Here is a 24956-nt window from a genome sequence, read left to right on the forward strand (position 1 = left end):
TATTTCTAATCCAGCACATTGATACTTTGAACCATCATAAAAATACAATACAGTAACCAGTTGTGAAATGAGCAATAAATGTTACATTTTGACAAATGCCTTCACCAAAGTAATCAAACTAATATACATCAAGTGTGTTGATCAATCACACCTTAGGGCAAGAAAGTAGACCAATCAGCCATCTTGTTTTTGGACTGTGGAAGCTAGAGTAACCAGAGAAGAGGGGAGAACATTCAGATCTGTTGCATTAGAATAATAAAATGGCTAGCGTTTCAGTTTTAGTTTCCTGTGTTGTTGTTAATATTTTTATGTGCTATATTTGGTTCAATGTGGTTCAGTTTGGCCTTTTCTGATTATAGTAACATTCTGTCAAATATGTAGACTGCAGAAACAGACAGTTGTAAAACACCACTAAGTGTTGCCAAACTCGGGGTAAAAATGAACAAAGTTAGTATTTCCAACAAGCTATCTACAAAAGATCACGTTTTTAACCAGTTATTGTTAAGAGTGTTATGCGTCAACATGGCTCCAAGCATTGTGGAAAACGGCCAACACTCTGTCCCCATGGAGGAATTTTGTGTCGCCACACAGACACTGAATGAGACCACAGTAGACAGTAACACGAATGAAGCACTGCATTGACAAAATATGTGTGGGCTGCAATTTACGTGGCATTATCTCCAGACTCGATGTAAATACAGATCCTTTCAAAAGCATTCATAGCCCTCGAGTCTTTTACACTTTGTCATGTTACAACCATAAACTTCAAGTAGTTGTGTTAGGATTTTATTTGCAAGATCAAAACAAAAATGCGTAAAAGGGAAGGGAAATTATCCGGAGGGTATACGTCTTTCTAGTAAACATTTGGAGGGTCTCTTCTTTCTGTCCTTTCTTGCACAAGGCCATTTATTTGGGTGACTAATAATTTTCCCGTCTGCAAATTCTCCTGATCTGTAAAACTCTGCAGCTCCTCCAAAGTTACTACGGATCTCTTGGCTTTTTCTCTAGATTAATTATCTTCCTGCCCGGCTTGTTGGTTTAAGTGAATGACCATATGTTGGTGGATTCAAGTTGTGCAATACTTTTTCCATGTTTGAATGATGGCTTGTGCTCTGAGACCAAACTTCAGCTTGGGAAAGTGTTTTGCAACCTAACTCTGCTTTAAGCTTTTCACCATGCTCTTCATGATGCCGTTTGTTCTCTACGGATGCATTCTCACCAGCCCTGTTTGGTCCACTTTGATTGAACTCTTGTTTGTTTGCCTAGAAAGTCCGGCTCGTTTGGGGAGGTGTGAAGGTGCAATTGATCTCTGGGAAAAAAGTGAACTCTGGTTTGAATAAAAACCTAGCTCAGTTGAATGTGAACGCCAGTTGAACAGGAGACCGCCTCAAAAGCAGGAAGCGAACTATAGCGCAGGGTATTCCGGGTTAATACAAACAAAACAAATGTAATCTGAGTCTAACATTGGAGGGAGAAAGGGAAATCCTACAACTGCTAAAAGTCCGTTTTTGTTTTTGTGAAGGAAGCTGTCGTCTTTAGATGTTTTCCTGTCATTTCCTTATGTCACTCTTGTTGCAGCGCCACCATAGGTGAGGAGGGGAATAGGTTTCTGAAAGAGTTTGGTTTATTTGACACAGTGCAGTGTGAAAGAGAACCATACCAGCTAAAAATGTAACAAATGTTTGAATTTTGGTCCCAGATCAAACCGAGTCCACCAGACTATGAAGTATGAAAACCCCCTAAACCTCTGAAGCAGAACTTCTACATTTATACTGAGATTAAACCACACTGAAAAAAATCAGTCTCTGCAACAGGACGTGGGAGTGTGCAATGCCTTAAAAGCAATCTGCAGTCTTTCTCAAGTCTAGCTGCAACACTTTAAAAGGCAGCCTGTTGCTTGCGAAGGGGTGCGGTCAGATTGAGTTCCTCTGTTAACCACTGGCCACAAACTGAAGCCCGTTTAATCCCAGACCCGAATGCAGTTCACTTTCGACCCACATGCTCTACATCCTTGGCAAGCTGCATGTTGTGGGATCAAAATGAGACCATTACTGAAGAACATAAATTCTGACTGTCAGCCAGGCCACAAATGATCCACCCTCATATTACTGAGGCTTTCTGAGACACAGATGGGCTTTGTCAGTGCCAGTCGCTGCCGTTTCTGCCCACACAACCTGGTGTGGAAACAAAACAAAATACAATATTGTTATAAATAGATTGGAGTTGCAGAATTCGTTAGTAAAACTTGTCATTTAAAAAAATATTGTGATTGATCTTCCTTCTCGATAGTTGAATCTTTTCAGAATAAAATTCATCGCTCTCGTTTGTGTCACATGATGGCAATCCATTCCTCCCTCTGGTTCTTTCTTCCTTCACTGCAAAAAGAAAAACCCAAAGTCTTAGCAAATATTTTTAGTCCAGATTCAAGTGCAAATATCTTTTACACACTTGAAATAAGACAAATCAAACTTACAAGTGACTTTTCAGCACAATATAGGAGCTTGTTTTAAGTCATTAATATTGATGAAAACGTACTAGTTATGAGAGAAATAATCGTCCAGTGCAGCAATACGTTTTAACTTGTAATATGAGAAAAATGCCAGATTATTTACTTGCAATTAGTACTTTTTAAAATCAATATTAAGAAATGATTAACTTAAAACAAGCTCCTATATCATGCTGAAAAGTGCTCTTATTTCAAGTCTACCAAGTTGTTTGCACTAGAAACTACACCAAATACATTGGTAAGTATTTATTTTTGTAGTGTTTTTTTTTTAACCCTTGTTAATCACAAGTGTAAAACTGAGAGGTGAGAACAGAAACATGCCCATGGCAGCAGCTATGTGACACGCTTCTCCTTTGTATGAAGCAGAAAGAGAGCAAGGCACTTCTTCCTCTTTCTGGCTGCTGTGTGGAGGCTGTCGGCCGCTTCTCGTGTCCGTTCATTTTCACCCCCGACTTGCTCCATTGGGCCAAGCAGCAGATATTTATCCTCAGTTGTGGAGCAGAGCACTCGGGCTCCTGGACAGCATCTTCTACTTAACAAGTGAGTGGTCTGCTCAAGAAATCACATGCTGTATGTTTTTGTTATTTTGATATCCTTTTTTTTATTATTATTTTTAGATCAAAAATTGGTTTGAGTTTGGTTTTCAAAAGTCTGGGTGGGAAAAAAATTGTTTGAACTTTATATAATGAGTAAGAAAAGTCTGGGAAAACATCGGCAGTAGATGTTTTCAGCTTGATTTCTGACATTTCTGGCAGCTCGTCTCTGCCGCTTCTCCAAAAGTGAAATAAGAGCTGGGTCAGAACTTTGCACAACTTTTAGGAACAGTGGCTTACGACAGGTAATGCCATTTACACTTTGCTGCAATAATGTTAATTTCCAATGTTCTTTTTACTAAGCCTACTACTGTCATGATGTGAATGTAGCAACATTGTACTTGATAACCTCTCAAGATGTTCAAAAAAATGTCAAACTATATTTAAATGCCTGATTAAAAACCACAACAGGAAAGCAGCTAATTTTGCAACCACAGCTTTGCAGGACTGCTATTTCCCCTTTGATCAACATGATATCTGTAGTTTCATGCAAACGTACTGACAGGATGTATGCTGTTTTACATGTGGAGCTCCTAGTTGTGGGTGCATGCATTCCTCTTTGCTGCTTATTCTAACCATGCTGACATGCAATGAGTGTTTGAAGTGGTAGGAGAACTTGGTTGCACTGCTGTAGTGTCTCAACTTAAAACTTAAGGAGCTGTTATGATCGCTGAGCTGTTTCTGCCTCTGATCATAGGTTATGATGAGCCATGTTAGCCAGATTGTATATTTGTGTAAATGATGTGCACACAAAAAGTACAATAGCATGGTAGCTGATTTATAGGGAAAAACAGAGCAACTTTCCTGTACTTTGTTCGGCCTTCCTGTTATCTGCTGAGTGTATTTTTCTCTCATTTACACTCTAGACATGTTTCAAGGTAATGTAGAAAATGCTTTCCTTTTTTATTAGCTTTTTACTTATTTCCTCTAATTGTAAACGCCTGAATTTTGAGTGCTCCTCCTTCAGCAACAACATCCACAGTGAAGAGTGTTGTTACCACTAACTTATTGAACTAGTTGAAAATGATCGTGTTTCTGACAGACTGGGCTGCCGTTCAGTGAAGCTGAAAAAGGATATATGTTAGATTAATATATTACTTTAGAAACATTTGTACTGTTGAAATTATTGTTTTTTTTAAATGGGTTATCGAGTCGGATGGAAAACCAAATGGTTGATTTGTGAAAAACACCAACTTTTTATCCATCTGAAATTGGTTCCACTGGTAGCCGCCATTTATTTCTGTAAATAAATATATATTCAAAATGTGTATAAATAACTTCCCTTTTTCCTTTTCTCTCTGTAGTGTAGTCCATAAAACTGCTCCAGCACTTTGTCCCATATTCAGCCTGCCATTTAACGTGCTATTTTTAGCAGTAATTAAGGTAGATGACTACCTATGACTTATTTCAGAACCACAAATTATGCTTGCCTTTATGTGAAGTTTGGATTTTTTTTTTTTAGAGCAGGGTCCATGTTTAGGATTTCACAAGTCATGTTCAAACCCAGGCCTTTTTTCTGCCTGTGAATTTTTTAAAAATCAGATTGTAAAAAATGTAGTCCAGTCACACTTTCCAGATTTCTATTGTCGGCTAAATGGCAATCGCAGTTTCTCATCTAAACTTTTACGTTGTTCAAGAGACGAGAACGGAGCCTCCATGTCTGTTTGTCGTAGAGATTGAAGTTTCATAGCTAGTAGGTCGTTGGGAAGTAAGTGGGACACCGTTCTAGCTCCTGAGAATCAGACCGCCGCAGTGCAATATGGCGAGGTCACTTTTTCAGAACGTAGCTCCGCAGTGGCCGAAAGAGGTGAAGCCAAAAAGCTTTTTTTTTTTTTTACTCTCAAAGCTGCCAGGTTATCTTTGATCGTTCTGTTTTTTTTTTATTTGAAAAATATAAATAGAGTATTCTAAACGGGAACGTCTCAAATCACTCCTTTTCTGTTTGTCCATGTTGAGATGAGAGCAGGTCAAACTCGTGTCTGGCAGTAACGGCCGCGTAAAATGACCTGAGACGAGGTGAGACGTCACTGCTGAGGCGTTGTTGGACGGCCCACTCAGGCAGGAGTTAGTCACAGGATATTGCCCCGAGAAGTCCTGAGGATCATCTGATGGGCCAGAAGAGAAACACATGCTCTCATACAAAACACTGAACACAGTCAGCAAGTCCTGAAGCTCCTCTAATCTTTTCTGTAAACACCAACACGAAAAATCAACAGACTATTTCACAAAGTGTTTGTAGCTTCATTATCTTATGATTTGTATGTCATGCATACAAATACCAGCAGTATTTCTAGATGCGAGGTAAAATATTAAACTTGTCATCATAGCTCTGTGACTGCAGACTACATCCTCCATCTTCTCATAATACATTATTGAAAAAATGAGCACGATCCTGTGTATCCATGCTGAAGAACACTAGAGTCCCTAAAAAGGACCTTTTTTATTACAATATTTCCTCTTCAACTGTGTTTAGATTTGTACCCAGTGATATTTATACGGATTAACCTGCTGAAATCAAGAAATCTATTAAATAAGTATGAAAAACACAAAGCTACTAATAAAGCAGTAAAGATTGATTTAGTGATTAGAAGATCAGACGAAATATTACAAGAACAGAAACTTGGAGGCGACGGTTGGCCGATGTTGACTTCAAATTTATTGGGCTAATTTTGTGGTACTGTGGTTACTGATATTTATTCATGATCTTGTGAAATGCAAACATGGGAACGATAACATTTCCAATGATGCTTTCAGTTTAGCTTTTTATTTGACATAATGAATCACAATCCTTAACATACAAGGTTTTCCACAATAAATGACGCAGTAAATGCCCGCCCCCGTTAACATCCATCCATCCTTTCATTTCTACGACTGTTTTTCTCCAGCAGTCATTGGGCGAAAGGCGTTGTACACCCTGGGCAACGACGGGACAAACAACCTTGCATGCTCACACTCAGACCTGAAGGTTGTTTAGACATCCAGTACCTCAGGTATTTTTAGGTATCCTATATTTTTACACTATAATGATTCTGCAGGACTCTCTAGGACGGTTCAGACATGTTTTTTCTTCTAGTTTTGTTCAGCGTTTCATCTCCAGATATTCCCTCCAAATATAATTTTTGGTGCAGAGAATCAGAAGTAAATGGCAAGGCATTGCTAGAACGCTTCATAAGTGTACGGTTGACTTATAAACCCATGCGTGTGTCATGTAACGGGTCCATCATGAATTATCCGGTTGCCTCGGGAGATCAGGTTGCTAAAACCCTAATCAATAAGTCAGCCTGGCCACAGGGAACAACACAGGAGGCACGCTCATGTTTAAGTGCCCTCCTGTTTTCCCCAGATGAAGGCTTTTCCTTGAAACATAAAACGCAGTCATGCTGACCACATCCTGTTGGCGATGGAAACACAAACCCCTCATTGTGTGGGTTTTTAAAAACATATTTCTCAGAAAGATAACCGTTGTGGCCTTAGCCATCTGCGTTCCTACTCGCTACTTATGTGCATGTTGTGTCAAGCCTTGGTAAGTCCCTCCAAGTTTGAGCAAATTAGATAAGAGAGGCTGTTCCTTTACCTTCCTCTGTCAGGAAGCGGTTCAGTGGTGTTACTTATTACAGCGGCTTTTCGTTTGTGTATTTTGGAACGGCAAGAAAATGCCACCAGGCAATGTTGCTGCCTTATAGGTGTGTTGTCCCTATTCTTCTGTGCTTCCTATTGGCTTTGTGTGCTTCAAACCTGGATAATTGTATATATTTAAAGAAAAAATATGATTAAAGTTAAAGGTGAGAAGTCTGTTTTTATGATAATCATTAAACAAGCTCCAGATAGTATCGATTGGGACAAAAGTTACTAAGCGCCAAGGTAAAAATCAAATATAAACATGCTAAATATAGCCTTTCTGTCTCCAAACAGGCAGCCATGCTTAAATCAGGCGCCACCAAGGGAGGGCTGCCCAAGCCGGGACTCCAGGAGCGGGTAAGGCAGGCCTCCTTGACCTCCTCTACCTCCACCTCTGCAGCCTTGAGGAACTCCAGGTCTTCCAACACGCTGGCCTCAGACCAGCGGCTCAGCAAGGTGAGTCACAGCAGCCAGGTGTAATTTAACCTGAATTTAAATTGCATTTATTCAGAAGATTATTACAATCCAACTACAACTCATAACTGAATCCTTTAGTGCACATTTGACCATTGTAGCAAAGGATGCGGCTTAAAGAAAAAGCCCATCTAACATGAACATGTGAAAAGATCCCATCCCTTTCTGCTTGACTTTACATCAATACAGTGTAGGGGTGATTTATTGACTATATTAGATTAGCTGATAATTGGATGCAACGGGGTTTTTATTAACAGAATTTGAATCAAGTAGCCCTAACATTGCTACTTGATGAGTTCTAGGTAGAATATATTTACAGAAAGTTTTTTATTTTAAATACAAAATGCATACATTTTTGAACAATTTCTGGCTTAATTACTGTTTTGAATTTTTAATTTCTGTATACTCCAGTGAATGATTGATTACTAAATTAATTGATGATTATTTCAACAACTGATTCATCAAGATTAATCCAATTAATGATGGTCCTTCACTAATGTTGTCTACCAAATGTCTGAGGCCTTCACAGAACAGCTGGATTTACACTGAGGTTGATTACACTTACATTTACAAACTAAGAGACCGACAAGCATTTGGGTTTATTTAAGGAGTAGAAGAGTATAATGTTGGCACTAACCTGACGCGTGTGTTTGTAGCTGAAAAGGGCCAGCAGTGACGATGCCTTGACGAAGCCGGCCCTTGGCGCCGCAGCCGCCGGCTCCCGGATGAAGAAGACCGTCACTACCGGAGGAATCTCTGACCTGGCAGAGGCCCGCCCTCGCAGCCTTTCAGGTAGGCGCTCTGCAGCTTCTGGCTCCGTCACAGTCGGTGAATTGACCATATGCCGCCACTAGGTGGCCACAGAGCGCCGCTTAGGGTTCTGTTGGAGCGCAGCTGGCAACAGGCTGCCTGAAAATGACTATTTATCTTTTTCTCTAGTTTTCCTGTTTGCGCTTGTTTGTTTGTGGGATTGAAGCTTTGGTGGCTGAGAAGGAACACTGTGGAGGTTCTGGCCTGGAAAGTATTAGTGAGCCATTTTATAATTTGTAAATGACTGTTTTAATGGAAATTAATGGAGACTTTATTTTTACACTTAGTAGTTGGAATTATATTTACTTCTCTGTTGTAGCATTTATGATAGTTTTCCTTTCTTTTAACTTATTAATTAGCACTAAATTTAGTGTTTTTTCTTGGGGAATTCATGACGTCTTTAATCAGCTTTTTTGCTTATTCCATCCATTATCCTACATGTCTTGTAGGGTCACCAGGGTTACTGGAGCCTAATCAAGCCTTAATCATGGCAAGCAATAACCATGATTAGGGTTATCATTTGATTATTGTAATAATTGTCATCTACTTTAGTAATCAAATAATCATTAACAATAGTATACAGATTCGGAAACGGGGTATTTGCTGAAAGAACAACATACTAAGAGCAGGAATTAAGCCAAAACCGTAAGATAATATTATACATTTAAGATAAGAAAACAGATAAGGAACTGAATTATTCATTTATCTGTATTTTTATGCATTTCTTATGTTGTACAAAAAAAATCCTCAAGTGTTTAAATGAAACTTCTGCAGAATGTGCCAATATTTTTATTTGATTACTCATCACAGTAATCAATAGAAAACATGACTGATAATAGCTGGTTGCAGGCCTAAATATAACTAGTCCTTTAAAAAATAAAATGTAGCACCTACTTGTTTGTTGGCATTACACTTTATGGAATGAACTAAAACTAATTTTTAAAAAAATTAATAATGTATTTTATATTTGGTGAAAACAAGGAAGTGGAGATTAGGAGTTTGCTGGTGCGTCTTTTCAAAGAACCCTCAACGTGTTAGAAATCTTTGTTTATGCCGCCCGATTCCCAGGATGCTTTTCTGCTCGTCATTTTGTTCTTTAAAGGGATTTTTTATCCACTACGTGACAAAAGACTGCGGAGGAATCGGGAAACCGCAGCCAACTCCCGCTCTCGCTCCTATTACACTAAATTAGACCCTGATCAACTTTCGCTGGATTGTGCTCTAATTAACAACAGGTCGAGTTTTCACACCCGAGGACAAGAACAAATTCCTGCTTTGTGCAATTTATGCTAAATAATTAAAGTTGACATCCTCTTACTGACCTAGATTTTCAGAAAATTGCTGGTAGTCGACCAAAATTACAGCTATAAACCCCCTGTGTCTCGTATCACGGGGGGTTGATATATTTATGATAAATTCACTCCATTAATGAGCTTTTTACATACTATTGGCTTTTTTTTTTTTTTATTTCTCAAATTGACACAGCACCCTTAAACTTAATCCAATCCTGAAAAAAACGACAAGGCAGGTTTAAACAGATTTTACGTATTTTCCTTGCAACATCCCTCAGGCAGACTGCGCTGCTTCGCACCTGGTGTGGGAAAGGCAATGAACGATCGCCACTGCGCATCCAGACATATGAAGCCAGACAGTGAGTGGATACGTCAAGTCGGTCTGAAAAGTCAAGCGAACTGGAGTGTGGAAAATGCGATGTGGCACCTGAAAGAGTGGCAGCGGTTAACCGTTTGTGCAAAGTCTGACGGGCATCACGGAGCCTCGTGTTTTAAATACCAAACATGGGAGTCTGACTTTATGGTTGCTAGAAATCGTTAAGAGGGAAATGACGGGTTGGTTGCAGGGTTGGTTTGAAACACCCTGTGTGGTGTCATGACTTTCCAGACTCCAAACCAGCTAAAATGTTATCACCAAGCAGAGATGGATCTGTGTACGTATAATCGCTATATAGCAGGTGTTGTGTTCATTAAGTCTCATTTGGATACCAGCAAAAATCTTCATACTCCTTGAACATCTTCACATTTTGTCCTCAGTGCATCATTTTGGGATTTTAATGAACCAACACAAAGAAGTGCGTGATTGTGAAGTTTAAGGGCAATTTCATATGATTTTTAAGGTTTTCTTTAATGTAAAATTCCTCTTTGATGAGAAAATGCTAAAATGTTTAAAAGCTTAATGAATACTTTCGCAAGTCTCTGTCTCTATCATCATAGCTCAAAGAAAACATTTTGCTATATTTTTGTGAGATATCGCTGTCATTTTAGGGCTGTGAACACCATCTAAATATCCTCTGCTGCTCATTTATAGATCCTGCCGCCATGCATGCACACAGCCTGACCCCTCCCCTCCCTGCCCTCACAGCAGGCTCTGCTAATGACTTCAAAACTGTTGTTTTTACTAATGGAGTGTTGCTCCAGTTCCATCTGGCACTTTACCAACTCTGCCCTCCTGCCAGACAAAGAGTTAAAACCCAGGCCCACACCGATGACTTATTTAAAGCACTTTGTCAATAATTCATGGGGGCTTTCACTCAGGGAGGAGTCCCTGCGGAGCATGCAGAGAGAAGCGACGGAACAGAAGAAAAGTTCCTGTTGCGGAAATGAAAAGCCTCTTTGGTATGACCGCGGGGCGTAACTGGATAAATGTGTTCTTCATTGATGGGTGCTTTCTTTCACCGTTGTTCAGTCGATTTCCTCTCGCTCTGATCTTCAATGTTTGTGTGAACTGAACAAATAAGTCCTTCACTAATTTATTTCTCCGTCTGATCTGATCTATTCCAGTCACTGACGTACATCTATGTATTTCATAAAGATCCGTACCGTCATATTCAGGCTAGGACTCAGGTACATGTCAAAATGTTAGAATATCGTGGAAATCCAAAGTTTTTGTCACTCATTTCAGAAGGTAATAATAAAGAGTGGAACATGCCAAGCCTTTATTGTTTGCAATTTTTGAGGATTAAGGCTTGCAGATAATGAAAACCCAAAATTTATTCTCAGAAAATTAGAATTTTCTGTAATAATTTTAAAACGGTATTGTTAAGGTATAAATGTCAAGTCATGCGTATTCGTAGAAAATGGAGTGGAAGAAGGAAAAAGTATGATCGGAAACGGAGGTCAAGCCTGATGCAATAACCAATTAATCACGTGATCAATTAAAATAAACTTGATAATTTCCGTTCTGATTACTAGTCAACAGTAAGGTGGTCGCAGCGTAATCCTGTTTTACTTGTATGCCATTGTTTGGGAGGCACAGAAAGAACTACAGCGATGTTCCCTGAGTTGCTCATATCTGTCAGATAAATTAGCCGTGTGTGCCTCAATCCACTGAGAGGCCTCAGCCTGCACAAGCACTCAGACTCGACAAACAGACACACTCAGTCAGCGGCTAATAAGACGTACATGTTTGGACTTGCAGACGGACGTAGATATGATTCCACCACAATGAGTCCTGCACAATGTCTCCTGTTCTGGCTTGTGTACAATTGAACAGTGTGATTCACCATGTGGTATCCTGTTTATAGTTGCTCCAAATTAACCCCTGTAGTGCATAGTGTGTAAAATGTTTATCATGGGCGAAGCATATCTCCTCTACAATATGAGAAATGTGTGTGGCTAACTATAAAAGGGCCGATAAGAGCGTTGTAAATGTATCTGGGACAAACTTGGAAAGCGTATGTGTCCTGATCCTGCTCAGGACACATACGCTGTGGCCTCAAAGAAGTCTTGAAAAGACAAAGACTGCAATGGTCTTACCAGGTCTGCAAAGAGATGGACATCCCGTGGTGTGGAGAACATTCCTAGATGGATTAGAGATGTTTGTTTACTAAGGAGGATGTGCTTCTCACAACAGGAGAGGACAATATGGAAAAGAAGCAGCAGATTCTGTAGGGAGACGGGAAAAGACCTGGAATCAGAACATGCAGTTTAGTTCTAGACAGAGATTCATATCCGGTCTATTTAGGGTTGGATTTTGTTGCAAACTAAACCTTAAACTTGAAGGTGCATCACTTTTAGACGCTCTTCTAGCCAGAGCATTTTAAGTGAGGTATTATATAATATTAGATAAATACACAGCTGTTAAACTTCTTGAGAGCATTTTATTTACCGTACTTTCATTTCAGTATTTGTTTTTCAGAAGCTAAAAATCCTTATTTCAACTTCTGTTTTCCAGTTAGTTCCTTGTCCCTCTACCGATATTACTTCTTATTTATGCGACATAACGTTTGAAAATGAGCTTTTGTTAAAGAACAATTTTAATTTAAACGGTACAACTAATTACCCAGTGAGTTTCTGCGTGTTAGATTTGGATTTTTGAAAACTGTCACTAAATACTAGCCAAGCATAATTCGCTCATCTAAAATTAAGGCCTTAAATTGTCTTAAATTCACTTCAAAAAAATGTAAGTTGGCCTTAAACATGTTAATCACGGTTCTTAATTTTTTTTCTTGGCAGGACTATTTAACATCCTTACATTCTATGTAGCTTTTAGCTTTTTTTCTCGCTGGACTTTTGTCTCAGGCAAAAAATTTGAGTCGCACCCAAACGTCTTAATTTGATCTGTGACTGAAGGTGGTTGAGGCTATCAGAAACTAGCTGCTAATATACCTTTGCCGGCTAGTCAGTGAGGTTTTTTGTGTCTGTCATGGAGGGTAAGTAGCAATTTATCACTTGTTGGCTGGATGACTTTTGTCTTTGCTGTTGACCGTCTTCTATTGCCAACGATACGATGCTGTGCACATTCTGTGCAGAAAAAGATTGACGCTAACGGGCTCAAGGATGTAAAAAGCATCACAAAATATGTAATTTTTGTGACGCTCTTAAATTTAATTCATAATGGTCAGAAAGGTCTTAAAAAGTCTTACATCTGAGTTGGTGAAACCTGCAGAAACCCTGTCAGTTACTGAACTGCACTAATCATTTGGCAGAAATCCAAATCCTGCCTTTTTTCTCTCCATCCTCCTCTCTCTCCTGTACATCCAGAGAGAGGTGGGTTACCGCCGCTCACCTCATCCTGGTGAGCGTAAACTGGCTGACGGCAGTGGGAGGAGGCGTGTGTGCATGTGTGTGTGTGCATGCATGCATTTGTGAGAAAGCCACTCCCCTTCTGAGCTGAACCCAGTCATCACGGCAATAATGAAGCACACACAAGGCTGCTGCGTGCCGGAGTGACATACTGTCACCACTCTGGAGGACAAACACAATCACACACATTCATACACACTCACACGAACTGACGCTACACGCTGCCTGCCTTCTCACACATGCACACACACACAGTCCTAGAGAGACGTGGAGAAAAGCGGCGAGGACCGGAGGGAGACGAGGATTTTTCCATCTTTTATGGCTTCTGTCGACATGTGACTAAGCGGAGGTGATTGTGAGAGGAGACAACGGTCCGGACACTGACACACACTCACACACACCTCTCCCCCCCTGCAGTCACAGATTCTTGGATTAGTCTGCCTCACTGTAGCGTGTGGGAGTCGGGGAGTGGACCAACATGGGAAACCAAGCAGGGAGACTGGAGGAGACGGAGTCAGGTTGGATTCTTGTGTCTTAAAATTGCTCATTTGTCTCGCTGCGTGTGCGCCTGTTTGCTCGTGTAAAGCAGCAGAATCCAGCAGATCTGAGCTAATCTCCTGTCATGTCTGAGTGTTTCGCTGGAAGACAAGTTCTGATTAACGGCATCCTACAGGACGCACACCAACAAAGCGGCGGCGGACCGCTCTCCCTGCACTTGGAGGAAACGTAGTTTTCCATGCAGTCCTTCCGTTGGCATTTGTGCAAACAAGCTGACACATTTTGTGTGCGTTGGTGTGTTTCCACATGCAGTAGGTCTGAATGCGCACCTGTGTGCCCACTATAGTGGTCTGGGGGGAGAGAAAGCGCTGAGTTGGGTTTACTGTAAGCACGAGGGCACCTCACAGGAGGAGATGCTATCATCAGTCTCGCATTCACATCCCTCCTCTGCCCCGAGCGCTGAGATTTCCATTTCAAAGTGGCTCTGAACTGCACTCGGCAGCAGCTTTTAGTTTTACCAAGGGACAAAAACAACCGAGCTTTTCCGCAGCTTTCTAACCTTTGCTTAATAGGACAACCTAGAACATTCGCTTATTAAACTGTTTTATGTATGTATCAGTTTGTTTAAAAAAAAAGAAGCTGCATCCATACAGGGACGGGTGCAGCTGGAAGGTGGAGCGCTGTTGTTTCAGTAGCGAAGGCAACAATTACAAGCTGTTGCTCCAACACATTAACTCCTGGTTTACACTGTGAATGTTTTTATCTCAATATCTACACAGCAGAACATTTCTGTTAAACTAATTATTTTCTGATTGCAAAGCAAAATGGCTAGCAGCAGAAAAGAAATAACCTAAGGTAACAAGAATGTGTGGCTAAAGGAGTTTTCTGTTATCTTTTTTTTTCCCAAAAAATGTAAATATTTAAACTGTATTTGGTGTGGTGCTTCATGACTCCTAACTTCCTCCAAGATTCTTCAAAATGAAGATGGTGCAAAGCTTTAGTAGCCTTAGTAAATCTGAATAATCCTTTATATATATAATAATATTAAGCTATAGGTCAGGGTTATGTGAGCTTATCTTTGTTTGCCGTAGTTGACAATAGCATGATTGAAAACTGTACACATTTTTACATTTTGGTTTAAAGTGTTCAGTCTTTTTTTTGTGTGTGTGTGGTTCAAGTTTGTCTGAGAGATTGTTCAGTTTGTCTTGGAGGTTGGAGACCTCCAAGACAACGGGCTCTACTCTACGCGAGTAGAGCGCGTTTCACCTGCAAGTCAGAAAACTGGTGGAATTTGCTCTTTATTTTAGCTCCACTTCTCCACAAATCCAATATGGTCAATGGCCAATATCAACGTAGAGCAACTCTGCACGCTCCGGTTTTCCCAGTTAGAATTCCGACTCGATGGGAAATCTTTGTTTTCCAACTCAGAAAATCCAACTGTACTTCACAAAGGTGCTGCATTTTCTGCATTTATGGTGGCATACTCCCCTCCTTCAGCCACTATTTCTTGTGGTGTAGCTCAAAGTTTAATTTTGGGAACTTTTTTAATTGAATAGTTCTTCCCCCTTGCTATCCCTGTTTCGCTATCTGGAGCTATATCTACCTAGATTTAAGAGACTCTGAAGGTTTTTTTTTTACGCCTAATAAAAATAAGTGTCTATCCTTGATCTTTGGGTGTTTCTAGGGCAAAGTTGTTTAATTAAACTGCTTGACCGATAACCTCAGAAGAGCAGTGAGATTAGCTAGATGCTCTCAACAGTAAGCCATCAAGATCTATGAAACTTTTTAGGACTGCGAAGTGGAAAAACATTCCTGATGCTGGAAAGGAAACGTGGAAATATAAGAAACTGACTTGAATTTGATTGAAAGTGTTATCTCAGGATTGGAAGGCGAAGGAATAAGCTGTCTGCAGCCACGATAAGCAGGTTGTTATCTAAACTGAACCAACTCTGATGGCTGCTGCTGTAGCCTCCTCTTCTCTTCTCTCCTCTTCTCTTTTCTTCTTCTCTCTTCAGTCTCTTCTCTCTCTCTCCTTCTCTTCTTCTTTTGCACATTAGGAAACAAACCAAGACCAGCGCTTTGGCCCAGCAGGTTGCCGGGTTTTGATTGTCAGCTTGGTGCTAGTACTCACTCATGCCCATTTTTGTGCAGAGTAAAAAAAATAAAAAAATAAAAAGTTCAACAATATTTGCTTAAGAAAGGTTTTGGTCAAAAATGGAAAATCTTAAATGTTGCTTTGAATGATTGATGCGAATTCTTCACTTTAATATTTCAGGATGCTGCCAAGCTTTATTCCAAATGGGTCTATGGCCAATATCAATGCAGCAGGTGGTGTTATCGCCTGAAAAACATTCAGAGAGTCAGTTTTTAGTCTGTTGGTGGGATAGTAACATTAAAGCTGCAGTATGTAACTTTTGTAAACCATTTTTTTAAATTTATTTTTACATATTTGTTAAAACTGTCACCATTTTGTGATAATCTGTGCTCTGGCTTCTCCCTGTGATCCTGCTAACATCTGAAGAAATGCAGTGCTCCCAGTTAGGAACAACCAATCAGACCCAGGAGTCTCAGTACTGTCAACCATGCTGATGTACACGCTGCTCAATGTGCTAGTGGCGGAGAAACGACTTACTGTTTCAGGAGAACAGTTTATCCGCTGTTGTCGGTAGCCATGGTAACTGGCATTCATGGCTGGCTTTGTTGTGGGAAACCAGCTGTAGTGTAGCAGAGAGAAAGGGGGGAGGGTTTGAGCAGCATATACACAAGATTGATTGACAGAGGAGCTTGATTTTGTTTCTCCTCCCATGATCATAGTATTTGTCTCCATCACAACATGGTGACGGTGTAGCTTTGGAGTGATATAGAAAACAATTTAACTTTAGTTTTTTTTGTTGTTGTTTTCAAACTTAATAACTTCCGATCATCAAAACATTTTATCACACCAATTTGACCTGAGTAAATGCAGAACTGTAGTTGTAATTTTATCTGTTAACAAAAAAGGCTATTCTAAACAACCTTGGCCTGGTTTGCCCCCGTTTGGGGCAACAACAGCCGTCAGATGTTTATTACAAACTGGCAGTCGGTGTTTTGCATCAAAATGTGGAGGAATTTTGGCCCACTGTTTTTGCCAAATTTATTTTAATTCACCCAGTTTGAGAGTTTTCTGATTATGAACAGCCTTTTTAAAATCGATTGGATTTAAGTTAGGGCCCTGTCTCAGCCACTTCATAATATTTTTAGGGATTGTTTTCTGTTTTTTTAGCCTTTTAAAGACAGATCTGCTGGTGTTTCAGGTCATTTCTCTGCTGCATAAATCACATGTGCTTGAGTTTAAGGTCACAAACTAAAGGATATTCGAGATTTTTTTGATGGAAAGTAGAATACATGGTTCCCTCAAAAACCAAGCAGTCATGAGCAACAATGCAGCACTGAGTAATATCTTTTTTTTTTTAATGTTCCTCTAGTTTTCAAATTCCTGAGAGATAGTGTTATTTGTCTGTTGCTAATAATTGCTGTAGTATGAGCAACCACTGGTTTTCTGACTTTTTATGTCGACATAGACAAAAACTTCTAAAATTGGGTCTTAGGACATTTTTATATCCAAGTTTAGAGCTCTGAGGTGAATCAAATACAGCGTTGGAGCCTTTATAAATTTCTTATTCGCTTTTTCAGCTGATATTTCGAGGTCAGCATTAACTGTCTAAGCCTTACGGTGGTGAATGCCTTCTGAGGGTTTCTGCTCCTTTAGGCACTGACGTATTGCAGGTGAGCAGCACTTCTGCCAGTCAGCGTGGATTTCCAGTGAAGGACACAACACACAAGTGTCATCACACTGCCACATCAGAGGAAAGTGGCCTAGAGCAAGGATTTATCCAGCATCTGATGGCCGGGACGCAGTGAGGAAGTTACTCATACTTTCCGTGTCAGTTAGTAGTTGGTACAGTAAATACGGCGGGATTTTCACAGAGCTTCATGTTTGCAGAGGGAGGTGTGCTCTGTTTGAATGTCCTGTTTGTGTAATGGAGACCATTGCACTGGACATCAAAGTTGATACATTATAGCTCCCACGTCTCAGCTCATAAAAATCCCTTATTTCATGCTCTGTCGGCCAGGACTGTGATTCCACTTTTAGTGCATACCAAATTCAGCTTATCCTGATGTGGTTTTTATATCTGTCAGCGGCTGGCTGTGGTTCATCTGCAGTTTGGGAATGTGAAATCTGGCCTTTCTGTGGATGCCGTCTGTTGTTCAGGGCTGGTTTTATCTTAACCCAGACACAGATCAGACCACTAACACTTCAGTGCTGTTACAGTCTACATGACTGGTTTGCATTTATTTATCACATTTTCAGTTGCACAGGAGAAAGACACAGTAAAAAATTGCCCAATGTTGCATGTTGCCCATTCACAATGTCTTCGAAAACTCACAAAGTTAAGGATTTTTACTGAATCAGTTATTTCTGTAGTGGTTAAACGACCCTCATGCTACTCAGTCACGAAGTAATAAAAGTCGGCTAAGCATCAGAGGTCAGCACTGTCAATAAAAGGTGATCTTTATATCTTCTGATCTGTTTATTAATCTGTTGACATTATCTCTAGTGAGATTGATTATATTGAATAAATTAATGATTTTGTCTTAAGCTACAATCTGTAGAAGAGAGGTTGTCTTATGTTAAAATGATAACGTCTTTATTTGAATCTTTTTAAGTTCTCTTTGTGATTTGTTTCATGCAGCAGATTCTATGTCTTGTATCATCCTTTTTATGGTCAGACTCAAGCAAATCTAATGTTTCCAAAGACTTAACTAAAGACGCACCAGTCAAATGTTTGGAGTGAATTCCCAGTCTACAGTTTTTGTAAAGCCTTGATCTCACAAGCAGCTTGATTTTAGTTGATTCCAGTTTCTCTTAAAGAGCTACATTATTGTAGCCTGGTGAAAACCAGCTGCTTTACTACAACATTTTGCTTCGTACAGAGGGTTGGGCTCTCTGCTATGGAGAAACGATTTCTTCCTGGAGGTATAGACTCTGGTAAAGTTTTAAATGTTACCCAGTCGCTACTGTTTGTCAGTGACGTATGTAATGTGCCACTTCAATGCTATGAAGCTTACCTGAAGTCGTCTGAACTGTATACGACCGTCCTCCACAGCGAAGAGACAAATACCCAACTGAACAAGTCAGCTGTTAATGGTAATTCAATATTTAGAAATGTGGCCAAGAACGACCAAATGGTTTTGTTCACTTCCTCTGCTGTCACTGCTAGCACTGCAACTCAAAAATGGCACAGAAAATCTTCGTCATCACTCACAACTTCTTCTGTTTGCTGATTGGCCCTGTTGAAATTCTATAGGAGGGAATCCAAATCAATGGGAGAAAGCCCAGGCTCTGCTGTAAGTGAGATTTGAGCAGAGTAGCGCAGGAAGGCACTTCCTGGCAAGGATAACATTATAGAGGACATGAGAACCAAATTCAGAAACAATTTCTTGTCTTTTCTCCCTTTAGCAGCTATTTGTTATTTATATTAGGAGAAAATGTAGCTTTCCCTGCTCGTGTCAAAGAGCTGTTGCTATAAAATGCAGTTTTACTATCCTTATAAACTAAAAATGTAAATAATTTGAAGTTAACATTTTAACTAGTCTTTAGCATTTTGTTAGCAAATAGCACAGTTAGCATTACTAAAACAGCAGTTTGTCTGTGTATTCCTTAGAGAAAAGGTCCTTACCTTAACTTTATTTCCAAATGCCTGCAATTTCAGGTAAGCTTCTCCAACCCAGTTTGTTCAATAAGAGATGAAGGTTGGAAGCACAATAGGATAAAACGGAGCAGCTTTGCTGTACTCTGTTCAGCCTTCCTGTTATCCATCAGTCTAGCTTTTAAATAGCTTCTCACATGTCTGCACTTTCTGACTTTATGTTAAGTAACTCACTGATGCTGAAGTTGCCAACTTCGAGTCTTCACTCATAACAGCATCCACATCAAAGACTTGTGGCTCTTTGATTCAGCAATAAGCGTATTGAAAGCGCTGGAAGATATAACTGTATAATCAACTAATGAAAACTCCATATGAATGCCTTATTAAGGGCATGGAAATTTTGCCAGGGGAATATTTTGCATAATTGATTAACATGCCCCTTGTGTGCCAGTAATGGCCTCAAATCGATAATATGTTTGGTAAATACTTATCGTTTCTCAGATGGCTTTATAATGGCTTGTAAATTTTTTATTTGATGTAGTCAGCCACTGTTGTATAGAGAAGCTAATCATTTTTGTTTCAGAATGGCTAACACTGCTACAACTAATGGATTCCAATTCATTATCTTAAAAACCATATAGTTGTAGCTGATGCAGATTGGCCATGTTTACTGTCTATTAGCAGTACCTTCTCATGAAATTAGGATGATTTATTGTGTTGCGTTTGAACGGTTTATCTGATTAATTATTAATAACCAATTATTGAAATAATTGGCAATTAATTTAGTAATTGATTAGTCACTAACTGGAGTTCACGGACTCAAAAAAGAAAAAACTATACATAGTTTTGGCTTGTTTTGCATTTAAGATGCAAAAAAACCTTTGTCTCTATATATGTTCTACCCAGAACTCAAGTGGTATTGCTTCTGCTTCACCTGCATGAAATTCTGCTTTAAAAAATAACATAAATAAATAAATAAATCTCCTAAGGAGCATCTTTTTCCATCTCATTATTAATCGGTTAATGTAAAAATTAACCGATTAATCTACAAATGATCAAGGTTACGCTAAAGGAAATCTGTTATTTCATTTTGGGAAATGCAATGTTTATTTTCTTATTTAAAAAAAAGAATAGAGTTGTTTATTTGCATATTTTAATGTATTTCTAATATTGTAGGGAAAAAAGGCTTGCGTGAGAAATCTGCAGATTGTGCCAGTTTTTACTAAGTGACTAGTCCATTTTAGCAACTGTACTATGGTACATGCAGGTTTTTGTTTATGGTTTTCAATGATATTGTCTTAATTATGATTAATAATGTTTGGTTATTCTTTATGGTACCTTCAAATGCAGGGTCCCCATGTTGCTTGGTTTGAACTTCCCAAAGAAACTATCCATCCATTGAGTTCTGCTTGTCTCTAATTACCTCAAACAAGTTTAGATGGCCTTCAGCAGAGGGAATCGGCTAGACTTGTTGCTAGGATTTGGGTATGCAGCTCTTCATTTGGGGATATAGACCGGAAGGCGTAGGGGAAAAAGTTTACAATAGTTAATATTTGCCTTGTGTGAATAAGATCTTTTTGTATTCATAAATCGCATTCAATGTGGTGAAATAACTTCTTATAAACTGTGACGTGATGGGGGTTTAATGTTGCAATACTGTTTCTAACAGCGGAAATCTTTTAATGTTCTATTCGGCAAAGAGATGTTTATGTCCAAACAGTGATAGCTGAATGGTTTTTAGTGGCACTTTGGACCAACTGGACTTATCTCTGCTCAGTCACTGTTGCGGTCACGCAGGCTCAGCTCTGTCTGCAGTCCTTTCTTTTGTGTAAGAGGAAAGGAATGCCTGAGAGTCCTGGTAGTTTACCGACGGGCGCCGATTTCATTCCCTGTAACTTTGCCTACAGGAAGGCCATGGACACACACTGTGGTTTTTCCTCCTATGTTCTCATCTGAATTACAAAAAAAGTTCCCATTACACTCCCACCAACCCAGAGAGGAAGACATGGGAGCGGCAGAGCGCGTTTCCTCTGCAGCGTGTGTTTGTTTTCACGATGCCAGTGCGTCATTGCAGACGCCAACTTTGTGACACTGTGACCACCTGCAGTCATGAATTCATCATGATTCCTCAACCGTCGCCCTCCCTTCTGAAAAGTGAAGTCTCTCTACACTTTGCCCACAATGCACCCTGTCACCTTTCGACTGGCTGGCATGCAGGCCGCAGCTATCCGGCTGGTGCTGGACGCTTTCCAGACAAAAAGCTCTTGCTGTGATTTGAAAGCTCATTTCCATTAGGAAGAATGAAGCCTGCACAGTGCAGTGCTGTGACTGAGGATATGACCTTTTATTAAATAAACAAATGCATTTGGGTTACTGGAAGTTGGCCTTTAAATGTTAAGGTAATTATTTAATGTTTGGAGCGTATGCTGCTCTATTCAAGCTGCTGAAAATCTGTTTTTGTTGATAATTCTGCGCTGGCATCAGTGCAAGCTGCTGGTTTCAGACAGCACATGAGTTTATTTGATGCTGGAGGAGCGCGCTACTCCTCTGTGAGCCATGTGGCGACCCAGATTTACTGCCTCGTCGAAGGAGTTACGGAGCCGAGTCATACATAAAAGACTTCACTAAGCTAAACTAATGGTTGTTTGTGTTAGTATTTCATAGCTTGGCACCAGAAGAAGAAATATGTCTTTTGCAGAGCTTAAGAAAATCATGGTTTTGTTCTTTATTAGGTGCACAATCTAAATAAATTGTTTAGGTATGGGCAAGTATGTTATCTTAGTGTGTGACGACTTTAACGTACCACATTTTCAAAAATGCGCTACGTGATGTAATGGCTTTTATTTCAAACAGAAAAGCGTCATGCACTCTTACGGCTTGCAGACTTGTAGAACAATACCATTACAGTTAGACTGGTATCTGTAATGTTTTCTATCATTTTAATTTTGATAAATGGAGCTATTGTTGAGTCAATACTGAGATCAGAGAAAGCCAAGATGCTGAGGGCGACCAGACTAACTCTATGAGCCAATGAGAGACCATTTTCAAAACCATTGCTGCAATCATAATAATAAAGTTGTTGCTGCCAATGTAAAATAACATATCAGTAAGCTAGGCTAGCAAACTAGCCTACAACAGATTAGCTATTTCAGGGCTTATACAACCAGCTAAACATTAAAAGGAGGTGGAGAAGTAAAATTGTTGAGACAAAATAAGACTGAATATGTAGTCTCGACACCAGTCTTCAGGCCGAGACCGAAAAGCTGATTTTTCTCATTAGTTAATTAGTTGGTTAATCTTGTAGCTAGCCTGCAACCAGCTGCTTAACATGCATGCAGCTGCTGTCTTACTGTTTCAAACTGCATTAGCAGGAGAGTGATGGTGTTGGTCCTCTAGTGTCCACACATTGACTGCCCATGATTTTCAGACTTGCTAGTATTTCCAAAATGTCTATTTGTGAAAATATAGGATCCTCTTTCAGCTAACTAATGAGTGGTAGCATCAGGAAGGGGAGGTGCAGGAAAGTTATAGCAGTTTCAAAGCCAGACACTTTTAGAGCTCCATTATAAGTGACTATTACCATTAAGAGAAATTAAGAGAAATTAACACGTACAAATGATGCAATGGAAATTTCTTTACTACACTTTTATCCAAAACATTAGTATACTTTAATGCCGTTAACCGACCGACGCCTAATGGTCTTTCACAAGTACAGTTTTGCTTGAATAAATTACTAAAATTGGAATTATAGTTTTTTTTTCTTAATCAGGAGAGAATGTAGAATAATTTCATGCACCTTGTTCATTTATGTTTTTATTACCTAAGTGAACAAGGTAATAAAAACTATGGTCTGGTCAAACTCTCCTGGGAGTCTTTTAACGATGGCCCCAGAGCAGCTCCACTGGAGCAACTGGAGGTTAATTGTCTCTTTCACTGCCGTCTTTGCTGTCCTTACAGCTTTTTATCTCTTACTTTCTCCTTTCTTTAATCCACCACAACCATGTTTTATGTCCTCTTTTCTTTTTTTTTCTCTGTTTACATAAAATCTAATCTCAACTCTTTCTGCTTTCTAGTGTGGTTATTTGTTGCGTATTTTATTAAAAAATAATACAAAATAAGCCACCTTTTTGAAAACGACTGCAGAACTTGAGCAGCATGTATTTAGTTGTTTTTTTGTTTGTCTGTTTGAAGAAAATTTAAGAGAAATATTGGTGACATTACTTTGTGCACATGATCATCTGTGGTGATGTCATGTTATAAAGGTTTGTGATCTAATAATCAGTGACTTTAAGCTTCAGATGGTGTCGGGTCATTAAAAGAAATGGGGAAAAAAGGACTGTTACCAACCAGGATTTTTCAGTAGATGTTTTGTCTCTGTTTTTTTGTAAAGCTTTGACCTGCTGTGCTGATGTCAGATTTGTAATGAATGTGTAGAGGGGAGCAAATACTTTATTCCCTCATCAAAAATATTTGTGGAGTGTTGCTTAGATTCTTGCATGCATGTTTCTTCCAGTCAGCTCCTTCAGACTAGCCAGCAACAATTGGCAAACATCTGGTGGAAATGCATGAACTCATCATATGAGGCAGTGAAACGTTAAACGCTTGACAGAGGAACATTGTTGTGACGACGTGCTGAAGGCGGACTGTTGTAAAAGAGCAGAGGCTTCTTAAATTCAAGGCGCTTGCATTTCTTTTAAGTCATGTTTGATGTAGAAAACATTTTTATAACGACTGAAGGTGACTTAATTGTGCTATAAAATGGGAGTATTTATGTTGAAACACATAATACTGCTCCTTTAACATTTGCTCTCCTGCTTATACGTAGTTAAAAGGGCTGATCTTAATCAGGATGTTATCTCTATCATTTGGGAACCTAATGACAGCCATGAAAACTGTCTCAGATGGGGATGAACTGTTAGATGCGTCGTATCTCCTTTGGCTTCCTCCAGTGCACAGTAAAGAGTAATTTATATCACCGTGCTGATTTAGCTTTCATGTCTTCTAGAAGAGTACATTATTTAACAGCGCACACTGGCCTCATTCTGCCACTCAGGACTTTTTTTCTCCCTGTGAATTTCAGACGTAAGTGACTGTGGATGTTTAATGGCAGCCATTGGATCTTTAAAGTTTCCCCTGTGACGTATCTGCTTCATCCGAATGGCATGCTGTTCAGAACCAGCACAGCCTGGTAAAGCTCCTACATAAATATGTTTGTTTTCTTCAGATAGATTGATATATTTACATATTTGTAATGCTTAAAATTAATTAATATGAAATCCCTCAGTCTGCAGCCACAGTCTCTTACTGGAGGAATGCTAAACAGCTCTGTGCCCCAGAAACGTGCCAAGGTTGGCAGTTCCTGCTTTCTCAGTCAGAGGATGCTCTGCAATGTGTCGATCCGTGGTGGACTACTCCACTGGGGGACAGGATTTTCACTCCAAACTGGGCCATTTGTTCAGGGATTGTGCGTGTGTGTGTTGTGTTTACTGAAAGTGTGTTACCGTGTTGATCAGGAAGATGCGCTGTCTATCTCCTGACACAGGCTGTCTGTCTGCCTCTCGCTTTGTGGGTTTGATGATGATGATGCGGGAATGTGATACACACACTGCTATCTTTGTCCGCTCGCTGCTTTAGCTGCTTTGTGCCTGAATTGCTCCACGTGCACAGCGACCGCTTGTCATCCTTTGAAACAAGCGCTTCCCTTGTGTCTGTGCTGCTGTTTGCTGAT

General features: G+C 39.7%; 1 protein-coding gene and 1 long non-coding RNA gene across 7 annotated transcripts in view; one reads left to right on the forward strand and one right to left on the reverse strand.

Moving 5' to 3' along the window:
- specc1 (sperm antigen with calponin homology and coiled-coil domains 1) overlaps positions 1-24956 on the forward strand; it is an 89943-nt gene that overhangs the window by 12826 nt on the left and 52161 nt on the right. For 2 of the 5 annotated variants that reach the window (XM_008428054.3, XM_008428055.2), the window contains exons 2-3: positions 7012-7173; positions 7848-7983. In XM_008428054.3, coding sequence (XP_008426276.1) covers positions 7018-7173; positions 7848-7983 — 292 coding nt within the window. In that variant the 5' untranslated portion in view covers positions 7012-7017. Of the gene's footprint in view, positions 1-2897; positions 3047-5984; positions 6090-7011; positions 7174-7847; positions 7984-13395; positions 13559-24956 lie in introns of those variants that run through there. The other 3 variants (XM_017308626.2, XM_008428056.3, XM_008428058.3) reach the window with 3 other exon arrangements.
- LOC103476032 (uncharacterized) lies at positions 771-7909 on the reverse strand. 2 transcript variants are annotated; one of them, XR_535393.2, is made up of 3 exons: positions 7829-7909; positions 5106-5204; positions 771-2375 (listed from the first exon to the last, which is right to left on the reverse strand). It is a non-coding gene; the product is annotated as an uncharacterized LOC103476032 (long non-coding RNA). The 2 variants fall into 2 exon arrangements; XR_014090866.1 differs by lacking the exon at positions 7829-7909 and having other exon boundaries at positions 5106-5317.

This window comes from Poecilia reticulata, chromosome 14 (assembly GCF_904066995.2).
Source record: "Poecilia reticulata chromosome 14, P_reticulata-male-v2, whole genome shotgun sequence".
NCBI classification, from domain to species: domain Eukaryota; kingdom Metazoa; phylum Chordata; class Actinopteri; order Cyprinodontiformes; family Poeciliidae; genus Poecilia; species Poecilia reticulata.